Genomic DNA, 14,156 nt, shown 5'->3' on the forward strand with positions numbered 1-14,156 from the left:
CATATTGATTTTCTGGGAGTAAATATCTGACAAAGATGTATGGAATAGAAGACAAAGAACAAAGTATTCCCTTCTGATAGAAATGTGTTTGCCATACATATTCAGAGTTGGTCTAAGTATTTGGAATGGACTGGAATGATCCAGTAACTTCAACCAGAGTGCCTGAATAGCCTAACACATTTCAAGATGAGTAAGAATCAGTGACTTGGGAGCTGTAAGCCGAGAGATTTAATTCGGCGGTGGAGGCATCTGACCCGATGAGTGCAGATGAGCCCCGTCTAGCCCTGCTGTTTGCTATATTGGTGCTGCTTTTCCTGCCATCCCGTGACTTAGCCTTTTATATTTCACCTATTTAAGACTACCGTAATTTCCTTTTTCCCCCGGGCCTTATAGCACAGCACAAGGCGCCCGCCCGCCCGCGCCCCTCCCACCCGGGCCCGGCCCGGGCGGGTCTCTCCCCTGCCTTCCCTTCCAGAGGCGGGCCGGGCTCGGCACCTGGAAGGTCAGCGGTGCCCGCGGGGAGCGGCCGCTGATGGCGGCGGGGCCGGGAAGGGGAAGTGAGCGGAGTTTTCTTGGGAGAAAGTGGTGCCGCGCTCCGAACTGCGCCTGACCTTGGGTGGGCTCGTGGGCGAGGTGCGCGTGGTTGTTCAGTGATCCTAAACCTCTGCCTTTGTTGTCTTTTTCTTTTTTTTTTTTTTTTCTTTTTTTTTTATTTTTGTGTTGTTGCTCTTTTATTTCCCTCAGGTCATTTTTCTTCACGGATTAGGAGATACTGGGTGTGTATTCTGATCTATTGCATACTCAGTAGCTATTATACTTTCAAATATAACCTGCATATTTTAAACACGTGAGCAGTTAAAATTTACTTAAGCTTCTTATTTTGCCCTTTACTGAATGCAGCAGCCAACAGCAGATAAAACTTCATGTGTCCTGCAATGATGGTGACAACTGTGTAATTAAAATTTTCCATCAAGTCCTTGAAAACTTTACTCCCTTAATTTGGTTTGAATGTGATCTCTCTTTTGTTCCTGAGACAAACTTCGTAGAAAAAGAAGTCTGTGGTTTTCTGATCATTTGCTTTCCTGAGAGTGGGTTTCTGGTTATTCCTGTGTTTGTCTAAATTTAAAGTTCTTTTTTATTCCAGACTTCTGGATTGTTGGTTTGCCAATAGCTGCAGTTTGTCCGTGGTTTCTTCATTAATATGTCATATGCTAAAACCCAGACCTGTTTGATTTACATAAGCAAACTCCAAATTAGTCACCTAATGTCTGCAGATTTCTGACTCTGAAATACGGTCTTCAGACTCCAAAAAACGCCCCTCCAAATAAAATGTGTAATGCTCTGTTGCCTTGTTCCTGTTATTTCTATGTTTGAGTAGAAATGGAAAGAGTAGAGAATTTCTGGGAGGCATTCTAGCTCTGATGTAATGTTTCCTTTTGAAGCTTGTGTGTGCCCAGAAATAAGCATGCATTCATTAAAGTCGTTGAATTAACTAGTTAAGGGAGTGTTGAAGCCTTTTTAGTGGAAGACTTTAAAGGAATTGGCACTTAGATACTGAAAATAAGTAGCATGAATGCTTTGTCTATTGTGCTCCCTTGAGCCAAAATTACATAAATTTTTTAAGAACTTTTTTTTTTTTTGTTACCTGGAACTTGAATGTTGCCTCTAGATTGAAACTTGCTGTGTTATTTTTTCCAAAGTACTAACTCAAATTAGCTGTCAGAATTAAAACTTGCATAACCTGGGCATTTAGTAAGTTAGAAAAGAGTCAAGTCCATGCACTTGGCAGTATTCTACAAGTGGAGGTTTTGCTCTGATTTGTTGTGCTTACACAACACCTTGTTTGCATTACCCCTCTTCCTTTCTGCTGGTAGGATGCAGCTGAGGCAGCAGTACTGCCTGCATCTTGGCACCAAATGCTCAGCAAGTGATTGCAGAATCTTTTGAGATTTTGGAATTTGAGTTCTTGCAAATTGGCTTGGTGTTTGTTTTGGCAGGGCATAAAAAACAGACACTTTCTCTTTAACCTGAGTTGTATTCCCTGGACAAGGTGGTATTTCCATTTCAGTGTTAGAGCTAATGCACAGCCTCAATCTTGCAAATGCAGTGAGCATACTGGAAGGTCTGCATTTGGCAAGACATGACATCTCTGTGGAAATACAGTGATTTAGGTGTATTTCTTCTTCTAATCTGCTGCAGATTAGATTAGATAGACTGCCTTTGACATACTGTTGTTTATGGTTTTTTAAAGTAAAAGCTGTAGGAGTGACCCAAAAAATTGTCTGAAGCAAACTTATTAACAATTTTATAACTTCCTCCAGTTTAAACTGATCTGTTCCACTTCACATGAATTTCTAAATTGATCACTTCCATTTACCAGCTGCATTTTTCTTACTCTGGAAAGCGTTTAACAGAGGTTACATGCTTTTTCTGTCTTAGCTCCTGTATATACGGCACTCAAACATTGGTACATACTTGTCAAAATCTGAATAAAAGGTGCAGCATAGAGAATTTTTCTAAGGAGTCTGCATTAGTATGTACACAATGTTGCTTTTCAAATTTGTCAACTTAAGCTTCATAATTGGCTAAAAAATGTCCCCAAATTCTTATGTAACTATTTTTTCTCAGTGGTATTTCTCCTTTAGACTCTTATTCAACCCTCTGCAATATTGCAAATATTGTGCAAATCATATTTCCTGCAATTTGTTAATAATATATCTAAAAGTACTGATAGGAAATAGGCTGAGATACTACAGTCAGTGTTTCAAATGTCTGTGATGTCAGTATGTTGGAAATGCCTTCAGTTAGCATACATTAATTAACTTTTCAGGATGGTATTAAAACTAAACCAATCATACTTTTATGGCTGGTCTGCTGTTGGTCTGATTAGTTCAACTGTATCACTGACAAATTTGTTAAAGGTGTTCCCTGCTTAGAACCAAATTTCCAGTATCTAATTTAGTGGGTGAGTTAGGAATACTAAGTGATGAGAAAAATCAGGAAATATAGGAGCTATTGGGTGTTCTGGAAAGCCAAGTGCAGGCATGTGCAGTGGTTGTGCATGGGTTCAGATTTGGGTCAAGGCCAGTTCCTGTCTAGATGAGGCCTGGAGTGAGTCTTGACCTTATGCGCTCCAGTGTTCTGGTTTGGAGGAAGCTCATCAACTCACCTGCTGTGCAGATCTTGTTTTGTTATGGGCATTCATATACAGCATCTGCTTGAGATTAAAAAGCTACTGCAGTCTGGGGTGTTGTTCAGGACTGCCTGAATCCAGGAGCATTCAAGCTGAGCTGGAGTTAATAGGGCTGATTGATTGGGTTGGATCCATGTGGAGTTAGCTTAGGTGTCAGTTTGCTAGTGTCCCACGTCAAGAATTGTGGTTCACAGAATGCCAAGCTGGCTGTCAGAGAAGCTGTCTTAACTCTGCAGGAGCAGCAAGGCAGCCTCTGTGCTGCCTGGAAGCAGGATACCTGTGTGCATCTGTTGTGGCACACAAATTAATAAAGCCAGACAGATACAGAGTAGGCTTTGCCTGGAGCCAAAGTGAAATTTCTGTAGCTGCACCACAACTATGGCAGCCAAATTAGATCAAGTCTTTCTGACTATATATATGCCACAAGCATTCAAGGGCTGAACAAACCTTCTAAGTTTACTACTACATTCATAGTATACTGTGGTTGATGTAAACATTTTCTAAAAGTGTGTTTATATTGATCTAATTTAGCATGTTTCATATTTGGTCTGTGCTCATGCACCAGCTCAGAAATAAGAGCTAAGCCAAAACATAAAAGCAGTTGAATATGTTTTTGTTAACAGGCACGGATGGTCAGAAGCACTTGCTGGTATCAAAAGCCCCCATGTGAAATACATTTGCCCACATGCGTAAGTTTGTAACCTTCTTGTTTTACCTTTTTCTGTAGAGACATTATCTGTTAAGACACTTGTGCAGATGTCAGAGACACCTCAGAAGTGAGATGGTATCTGGCTATCCCTGCATTTTGTTTTTTTTATATAAAAGCCCATTCTAAAATAGTGTTGATGCTATTAAATGTTTTTTGTTTAGAGGAAATTCTGTGTGATTTACTTTGCGGTAAAACTGCATTTTTTTTGTACTTTGGTTCTGGTACTTATTCAGACTGAGAACATATTTGGAAAGTCTTAGGTACAAAGTTATATTATTTTTACTTTTTTTCCCAGTGGATTGAGTTGTTTGTTTGTTTCTTTTTTCCCCCCAACAATATTTTGTCAAAAACAGTTTTATCATGGAATAATTTTTTAAAATTTTACTTACCATTACATATAATTTGCATTAGCCAGCTGTACTTAAACTTGGGTGTGTGTATAGTAGATTGAAACTTGCCGTAGATTACAGAGAAATTTAAAGATTGACTAGATATTGATATTTTTAGCAAATAATGCAATTTGAACTGTCTTTGTGTGCAATTTGAGAAGTGAAATACTTCTAAGCATGGTCAGGTGTCAGTATATAAGGCAGTAAGATTTATCTACTATTGACTTGGTGGTAGAAAAACTAATAAAGTATAATCTTAATTTATTTTAACACAAAATTCAGATTGTCTCTTGCTCCAGTGGTCTTGGCAGACATGGAGTAGAGATGATAGGGAGAGAAGGAAGCAATGTTGTGGTGTATTGCTGAGCTGTGGTTTATTTATTTATTTTACCACATGTCCCAGCTTTGCTGAACCATTCAAAAGGAGCTTAGCAATATCTGCTGTTTTCTTTGCTTGCCTTTTGTCTTCTTTCAGTCCTTCCCCGCAGAACTTATGCTGCTGAGCTCCTATAGATTAAAACTCAAGCCAGGTTTGATCCATGGCATGATCCACTGAAGCTGTCTTGCTGTGACAGAAGAGATGGCACACAGCAGCACAGGGCTGGGAAGGAGTCCAGCAGTGAGGGCAGGCACTGCCTAAGCAGATTCAGCTGTTGACAGAAGCATGCGTGGCCAGGCTCCACCATGTGCTGCTTTTGGCTGCTTCCTGGTGATGCTGCTGTATAAGGTGCCTTAATCCCCTGAACTTGTGAATGGAGCTGTGATAAATAATTCCTAATTAAAAATAAGTAAATAATATATGTATATTAAAAATACGTGTATGAGATATATGCACTCGCACACACGCACATTTAAAGCAGCCCATTCACGTTTTGCTTGCTCTCCATAGAGAGTGGTAATTCAACCCTGAATATTAAATGTGTTTGGGCTGGCAGGTTTCAAGAGAGTTTCTTCAACAGATGCTGCAAACCAGTTAATGTTAATTACTGCTTAAAAGTAAGAGTTAGAGGATATGCAATTTCATGATGTTACTGCATCTGCATTATCGAATTTCAGTATATATCTTATGTCAGGACTGTTCATTCTCATTTCTAGGCCAGTTATGCCTGTTTCTTTGAACATGAACATGTCTATGCCATCATGGTAAGTATTTGTTCAAATGCAGATGGTTCTAATCAAATTATATCTGGGGCTATGAACTCATTGTTCTTAATTTAAAATCATGAACAACCTGAGTATCTGGTTTTAATCACGTGCAAGTGTAAACCTTTTTACTTTAGTTCTCTTCTGATAAAAGAACAGAACTAAAAGGGCTGTCATGAGTACACTCTAATTATCATTTTGTATCTGTGGTAGTGATTATTCCTCAGGACTAATCTGTGTGTTTTAGAACAAAACCCCATTTTATTCTACAGGTATGGTCTGTAGTGTGCATTGTGTCTGAATTCCTAATCAGTAGAAGTAGAGACTTGGAGTGGAAATATTGCTACTAGTGAGTAATATTTGGTGGGTCAGTACGATATGTAGAAACTGTTCTTTAGAACATCGATTCTGAATAGAGAACAAGAAGAACATGGTAGATTTCAATGATCTGAAACCAGTCTTCAGTTTTATTGGAGTTTGGGCTTCTGCCACACCCCCCCAAAGTAACTTGTTTGTTTTTCTTGTATTTTTTCAAACCATGCCTTAATTTCTACATGCAGCAAAATTCCTGCTAATATTTTTTGAGCAAATATCAAAACTGTGCTGCTTAATCTGCAGTAAATTACAGAAGATGTCAAAACTCAGAATAGCCTTGTTGACTAGATTTAGTCTTTTAAGCCACATTCACAGATTGTGCACTGTTTCTTGTGATCAATGGGTAGTTGGTACTAAACAATATGACAGTTAACATTTTTGTCTGGAAAACATCCAGATTTCATTATTTATGTATTAAGGAAGTGGAATGGATGCTCTAATGAGTAATGCTCTTGTTGATGTTTTTGTAAGGTTTGATATCATTGGACTTTCTCCAGATTCACAGGAAGATGAAGCTGGGATCAAGCAGGCAGCAGAGAATGGTATATTTAAGAGTATTTTTTGATGTCTTAAAAGTACTTTCAGGTATTCTTGAAAATGAACTATCAATCTGAAACAGGTTTTCTAAAGCCAATTTTTTTTAGGGAAAAGAATATGTGTATATGGTATTATCACTAACCAAAGTTTAGCTAGATTTAGTTTATTATTTGTTTGTTTTGTAACTTTATTAGTAAGTAGAATAATTCACCAATATAAACACTTCATATTCTGAAATACAGGAACAAGTGTAGGTTTTTTAAAGAGCTTTTATGTAGTGCAGCAGGTCAGAGCAGTATTAGCATCTAGTTGTGTTGCTTTTACTTGGAAGAGGATGCCATCTTCCCAGCACTGGTGCTTTTGCAAGACCTGTTTGCATGTTTTCCTCTTTGGAAATGATACAGCGGCACTGACATTTCTGACTGTGCTCTTCTGGTACTTTTAATGTATAGCAGCCTAGATTTTCCCTTCACTAGCTTTTTCTTGATGTCAGGAAGAAGGCATCTTTCTCTTCTGGACTTTATAGAGAATGGAGTGGATTTTAATGACTGGCCTTTTTTTATGTTGCAGTTAAAGCACTGATAGATCAAGAAGTAAAAAATGGAATTCCTTCTAATAGAATTATTCTGGGAGGCTTTTCTCAGGTAAAGTATTGAAGTATTGTTGGAAAGAGCCATTGTCTTTTTTTCTAGGGAAGTAACCTAGCTTTATTAACTTCAGAAATCCAGCCACTTAAACTGAAATCAGCTGATGTTAGATGCCTCTAAAATTTTAAGGTGTCAATTTTCATTTGCTTTAACAAATGAAGTTTTTTGGTTTTATGCAAATAATCACTGTTCACTGGAAAATGAACATACATGTGTAAAAAAGGTACTAAAAGAATTAGTCTGTTTAAAATCTTTATGCACAGAATCTACATAGCTTTGCTTGAAAATTTTGGTCATATTTTTAATTGAATTTGGTAGATATTTGGTGGTCTGGATTTATTTGGGAAATCTTTTCCTTTACTCTTGTAAGGCATCTGTGGTAGGTAGGTTAGTTGATTAATTGGTCCGTACATCAACTCCCCCAGTCTACATGCAAATGAATTAAATAAATTAAATATTAAAGCAGTGATAACACTGTTGTGATAAAATGATTACAGTGATAAAATGTTGTGAGTAATAGTCTTTGGTTTTGGGGTTTTTTGGGACAGCTGTTAGTTCCAGTAAATTTGGTGGCTTACTTCAGAACTGACCACATGGACTTGGAAGGGAGGAGAAAAAGCAAAACAAACGTTGTACATAAATACTGGTTTTAGTTGTTGGCTCTAAAGAAGAATAGATTGCAGTAGGAAAAGACTTTTAAAGGAGAAATCAGGGATTTTGAAGCAAACATTAAAAAGAACTTTACTGTCATTATTCTAACAATACTTATATCTCTTTATTTTAGGGAGGTGCTTTATCACTGTATACAGCTCTTACAACACATCAGAAATTAGCAGGTGTCATAGCCCTCAGCTGTTGGCTTCCTCTACGGGCTTCTTTTCCTCAGGTATTTGTTTCTTTCCTGAGATGATTTGCACTTGGGGAGTGAGTATCTCTGAAGATTGAATCTTGTACAAGAATTAGTGGTCATCATTATTACCAGATGATGACTGGTGTTTGATAATTTGGAAGTTTTTAAAATAGGGCCTTAAATTTTTAGATTTTGTTAAGTAAGGAAAATGAAGAAGCACTCAGTTGCTGTTTTTGCTGAAAATGACACTACTAGAAAATTTAAAGGATATAATAAATTTTTGTTGAAGGTTAATTTTCTGTCTGCCATTTGTTTTCTCTGCAAGGCACTATCTTATTAGAGACTGGGTATTTGAGCAAAGTTTCAGTTTTTTTACTTGGCTAAAAATTATGACTTTCTGTTACAAAACTTTTTGCCAAAATTTTATTTGCAGGTCTTTGAGCTTTATGTGTTATCAGGTACCAAGCTTTACTTGATAAGGAGCTGCTTGCAGACTATACGTTGTACTATTTCCCCTCAGAATTCAATTTGCTGTCATGCCACAGGGTATAGTGTCATGGGGTCGTTTTATTTCAAAGGTGTTAGTCTTATCTCTACTTAGTGTCTCTTTTTTCTCTTCTCCTGTCTAATTCCACCCTTCCCAGGGCCCTATCAGTGGTGTCAACAAGGATATTGCTGTTCTTCAGTGCCACGGGGACTGTGACCCCCTGGTTCCTGTAATGTTTGGGTCCCTCACTGTTGAGAAGCTGAAGACTATGATAAATCCAGTCAATGTAACCTTCAAGACTTACTCTGGCATGATGCACAGTTCATCTCTTGAGGTAATTTTCTAAATGCACCCTGTTTTTGCTGGGTATAGTTAATTCTTTTCCCCTCAAAACTAATATTTACAGGCTTTTCGTGGGGGGGTAGTTTTTGTTTGTTCAATTTGCTTTGGTTTTGTTTCTTTTTTTTTTTTTAAAATTAATAAGTGCTTCATGCTACTTCTTTTTGATGAGTTACTGAATTCTGGGCTAAAAAAGCATCCAAAGCAAAAGTTTATATGACTAGTGAGAATTTCCTCATAAGACTGTATTTTGGGGACTAGGCAACTTGGTCTATAAAATGCTCTTTTTTCCAAATTTTTATTATTTGCCTAGTTTAAAAAAAAAAAACAAACAAAAAAACAAAAAAAAAAAAAATCCAAACCAAAACAAAAAAAAAAAAAAAAAACCAAAAAAACACCAACAAACAAAACCCCAAAACTAATTAGAATTAAAAGACAAATTCTCATAGCATAAATCCAAGATGGTGTTTTGGAGAGAAGAATCGTGGTAGTTCTGTGGAGGGAGACATCGAAGGAGTAGGGAGGGAGGGAGGTCTGACACTATGGAAGAGGCAGCCTCAGAACCTGCATTTATGGTTCTGGCTGAGCAGAGAGCTGAGCTGATGTAATAACTTCCTGCTGCCAGAAAGGAGTGGACTCCCTCTGCTCCTGACCTTGTAGCCCTCACTTCCTCCTTGTACCGGCTCTGGGGCAGATCAGAAACTTCCTTGAATCATTTGAATTTGCTAAAATGGCAAAAGCTGCAGCCTTCAGTGTTTGCAGCTGTAGGGGACTGGAGCGTCAGAACTCACACAAAGTAAGTGATGGGAGCAAGAACTCAAAGAGGAGACAAAGAACAGATTTGCCATTTGTCAGCAGCAGTAACATTGTTAATTTAGATTGTTGCATCTTGTGGGAACTGTAACTTTGAACAACCTCTTTGTAACATTTACAGAGTAGAATTGCATTTAGGCTGTAATATTGCTGAGCTGTTACACAAATATATAGTAATGTGTTCTTTCTTACGACAGTGACTTAATTTAAAAAAAGATTACCATGGATTAGTTTCTCAGTCTTGTTTGCTGTATTTCTTTTCCTTAAGGAAGGAAGCATGCTGAAAATGAAACTGAATGGTTAGGAGGAGGAATTGCTAGCTTTTCATGCTGCTGCTAACTTGTAAAAGTTGAAAGTATACAGGAAGCTGTGGCCTTAGCTACACAGTCAGTCTGGTGCTATCAAGATCACTATAATATGTAGCTTGCCTGTTCAGCTTCAGAGGGAGAGAAAAAGTAGTCTTTGCTTTTCTTGTATTTTAGCCTCTGCTGAGTGCATATCAGCACTGTGAAGTTATCAGCTTTGACTTGTGTGCAGAGTGGTAATTAAGTAACTGATTGCTCAATATTTCTAGCCCTGCTGCTCATTATAACTCAAATGTTAAAGCATGATTTAGTGTAGCTGAATAGTAGTAGTAGAGGACTTCAACTAATACATATTTTTATCTTTAAACAGGAGATGATGGATGTAAAACAGTTCATAGACAAACATCTACCTCCTGTAGACTGAACTGATCTGTGAGAAGCCTTCTATATAAATACACCAGCATCAACTGTGGTAGAGTGTTAAATCTTTTCATATGCCTGATAGGAAACATTATTTCTATACCTGCAGTGTTACTACTGTGTTGCAAATTTATACTTACAATGAAGATTAAATAATGCACATGTACAAGAAATGGTAATCTTTTTAGTATTTTTCACCCAGTGCTGGGAAGGATGTGAATGAGGGAACTTGATAACAATGACAGAATGTAACTGTTTTAAGATGTCTGATTATTTCTTTTTCTTGATTGCAGAATTTCAAACTATTTGTACAAGTAATAAAAGACTAAATTGAAGTGAGCAACATAGATGTGACCAGTTTAGTTTTACTTGAAATGTGATTTGTTCTTAAAACTCATTGAAAACATATGGCATTTCTTTTATGTAATGAATGCATAAAGGACACAGCATAAAACACAGTGGGCATAAAGTACAGAACATGAAATGTAGTGGGCATATGATGGTAAAATAAATGCTACCAGGGATGAAGCTTAAGGATTATATGTTAATTGTTTAACAGATAAGGATGGTTGTTCTATAATGGCTAGAAGTCAGCAAAGGTATTTCTTATATTTAAGCCACCTCAATTTTAAAATGTTCGTATAGATAAACACTGTGGAAATTCTAAAGGGACTCATTCCTTATTAGACTGTTGTTTGTCTTATTGTCTTTTTTCTTTTAAACTCATTGCAAATGTTGACTTGGAACAGAATTCTGAAAAAGTGCATAGGATTAATTTGAGTTTCATTAAAAAATTCATGTTTTCATGCTGAATATTCATCTGATGCTTTAGTTGTAGTTCTTATTTGTTTATGTATTTCACATAAACCACTACAGAATATTGTTTTGATTTTTTTCCTCTGTGCTTTGGAAAAAATAACTGAAAATAGTGCAGCTAGCTAGTTCTGTGTATTGTTGAATTCTCATTTGTAACACACACTTACTTGAATTATTTTTTGCTAAAAATATAAGTGCAATTGGGATGTAACTTAGCTAAACTTTAAAGTGATACTTTTAGATGATACCATATAATACCTTCTCTTATTACATGTTGAGACTTGATTTTTTTTTTTTTTCTGAATAGAGACAATGCATTTTCTTTAAAAATATATCCTTCTACATTTTCCCAGATCAGTGTAGCCTAGGCATTTGAATATCCTGTGAAAAAAAGAGTAAATTTACAAGATACAGAATGTTTCTTCTTTCAGAACCTCAAAATTATAGAATGCACTGGTTTGCAGGAGTTGATGCACACTCAATAGCTTTTTTTCAGTTTAGAGCCTGAATAATTTACTACTGGGAGCAGCTGTTCTGTGGCATTCAGAGGCTGTCACCACACTAGGAATGTTTAGAACAATGCACTACGCTTTTTACTGCATAATTTGCTGCATAACAATGTTCTAACATGTAACATGATTTCAGTCAAAGAATATTTCTATTTTGGATGTATCTGTCATGTCAGCACTGTGCTACACACCTGAATTTAAGGTACTTTTCCTCTCCCAGGGGTCCTCTTACAGTGCATGTGGATTTACATCAGCTATCTGCCAGTACAAATACATACGTGAGGAATTGCACCTTTATATCTCTCCTCTAACATTGCTGCTGCCAGAGATCTGACCTGTTTACCTAGTCTGAGTAACCAGTTTTCAGTGATTTTTTCTTTTAATGTTGCACTTCATTTTTAGGAAGCTGCTTCTTTTCTAATCCAGTTTCTCTGGATTATTAAACATCTCTTAATATGTAAAATTGAAAAAGAGTTTTTTCTTAAATGGTAATGAAACAGTTTTAGATATTCCATCTGTGTAGTTAAGAGGGCATTTTTATTAACTTTGAAGTTTAATTAGTAATTTCTCTCAGTCGCTCTCTTCTATAGATCTGCCAATTTGTCTTTCAGTTAATTTAGTTCACAGAAGAAACCATGATATTCTTACTGTAGTTGTGCCAAAGTTCTCTTGAGAAAACATTATGTCCTAGCTTGGAGTCATTCCCAAACTGCACTAGCTGATTTTGCAATTCTAGTAAATTGCAGTCTTGGTAAGCAAACTATATGTTATTTCTCCTAGTTTTTAGATTTCTTTTCATTCCCCTGTTGTCTAAATAATTTCCTGAGCATTGGTGTATTTCCAAAGTTCTTGCATAAGATTCTAATTTTTCCTTCATTATTTTCATGTTCCGTTTGTCGATTTGTTGATAACTGTTCATCTGTCTTAACTTCTAATTGGCTGTGTGCTCATTTCACATATTCTTCCTTCTTCAAGAATTAGTTTTTAAAAAGTATTTCTAAAATGTTAAAATGAGATCTGCCCTAGTTTCCTTCTGTGTTAGCTCCATAACACTTTCTTCAAGTTGGTGAATTGTGTTTACAGTTTGTGGTCACATTCTAGTACGTAGACGCTCTAATCCAAGCCAGCTTCAGCTGTCACTGTCATGATGCTTTCAGATGTTTTTCTAGAAACGCTTTTTATGTGTTAACTTTGTTCAAACATTCAGCTATCATAACAAGACTCTTTTTCGTATCGTTGTTTTGCTGCTTGCTATATCTACAAAGAGCTGTGTTACCAAAGCCAGTAAAAGTAAATTTTTTGACTTTGAATTTCTGTATTCTAGGAAGAATACTCCTCTTTTTTTTTTTTTTTTTTTTTTTTTTAAATTCAGGAGTATATGTTTATATTGTAGTTGGGAGTTCTTAAAGAGCCCAGAAGCTAGAGGAAACTTCAAGTTTGTGTGTCCTGCCGTGTTACACTTGTATATGTTGAGCTCCTGTCTTTTGTAATTTCCCAGCTGGTTTGAAAGCTCAGTGTATGATCTTGCAGCTGAACATCTTCACTACCTGAAGTGATTTGATGCTGGGATTGTTATTATAATGCATGTACTTGAGGCTGAATAATAACTCAGTCTGATGGGGGAGTTTTCATAGTATTCTATTAAAATGGAGAAGCTGGACTGTCAGTGTTCTAAATATGAATGTCTTATACTCTTAAGCTACAATTTGAAACTTTCCAATAATGTCTATTCTTTGTAATGTTAGACTTTCCACCAAAGGAGATGATGTCTATCAAATCTGTGAAAGCATTGATAAGAAAATACCTTGCTTGCAGATCTGTTTCAATGGGTATCTAACTCCTTAATGTGTTCTTAATTTCAAAATGGTACTTAAATTGGACTGCAGTTTTGTGCTGTTAGAAGTCTGACTTCTTTTTGGAATATATTGCCCACTTTTGAATAAACATGTTGAATTGCATATTATAAGCCAAATTTTCCAGCTATTCTTGAGGTAAAACTTTACTGGGGTCTGTACTGGGGTGAGGGCTGTATGATTTGGTCTCTTTGTCCTATCTTGTATAATTACAACACAGTAGATCAGTAAAAGTACTGTACACTGTAACTGGTATTAGAACTGTTAATTAAAACATGTTCTCTCTAATGGAGTATACTGCACTTCATTGAAATCATTTGGATGCATCTTTTATGTAGAGGTCTTATTTGGGTTGATGGATGTGATGAGGGCAAACTGTAAGATGTTAATGAAGCCGTATGTAAAAGGCCTGTCTCTCTTAAATTTTATAAACAAATACTGAACACTTACTCCTTGTGTTAAGAAATATAAGCCATTTATATTTACTATAAACATCTAAAATGTAATTTATTTTACTAATTTTATTTATGATAAGAAATCTTAACTTTGGAAATTATTTCTGTACTAGGGAAAATGTAAAAGCTTTCAATTTTTAATCATTGTGAAATAAATTTAAATTGGTATTTGGGCAAGTACTAAAGATTTTTTCCATACTTACCTGAATGAAGTTGAGCTTTTACATGCTGTGAAACAGGCACTCTAGAGGCTCCTTGAAAATGTATTGTATGGTAATATATGCATACTATAATAGAGAAGAACAATGACTTGTAG

The 14,156-nt window shown here is 36.4% G+C and overlaps 1 protein-coding gene across 1 annotated transcript; it reads left to right on the forward strand.

The window, feature by feature from the left end:
* The first annotated feature begins 719 nt into the window (after positions 1–719).
* LYPLA1 (lysophospholipase 1) lies at positions 720–13,673 on the forward strand. The gene is made up of 8 exons (XM_041473691.1): positions 720–776; positions 3,817–3,882; positions 5,387–5,434; positions 6,281–6,351; positions 6,917–6,990; positions 7,778–7,879; positions 8,488–8,664; positions 10,158–13,673. Exons 3-8 carry the CDS (start codon positions 5,394–5,396, stop codon positions 10,209–10,211), a joined length of 519 nt encoding a protein of 172 aa, XP_041329625.1. The 5' UTR covers positions 720–776; positions 3,817–3,882; positions 5,387–5,393; the 3' UTR covers positions 10,212–13,673.
* Positions 13,674–14,156: the final 483 nt, after the last annotated feature.

Source organism: Pyrgilauda ruficollis, unplaced genomic scaffold (genome assembly GCF_017590135.1).
Source record: "Pyrgilauda ruficollis isolate IOZ18807 unplaced genomic scaffold, ASM1759013v1 scaffold30, whole genome shotgun sequence".
Classification (NCBI taxonomy): domain Eukaryota; kingdom Metazoa; phylum Chordata; class Aves; order Passeriformes; family Passeridae; genus Pyrgilauda; species Pyrgilauda ruficollis.

Coding starts and splice junctions, on each gene's coding strand:
- LYPLA1 (XM_041473691.1), top strand. CDS start 5,394: ATGCCTGTTTCTTTGAACATGAACATGTCTATGCCATCATG. Junction 6,352..6,916: donor CAAGCAGGCAGCAGAGAATG/GTATATTTAAGA, acceptor TTTATGTTGCAG/TTAAAGCACTGATAGATCAA. Junction 7,880..8,487: donor TACGGGCTTCTTTTCCTCAG/GTATTTGTTTCT, acceptor CACCCTTCCCAG/GGCCCTATCAGTGGTGTCAA.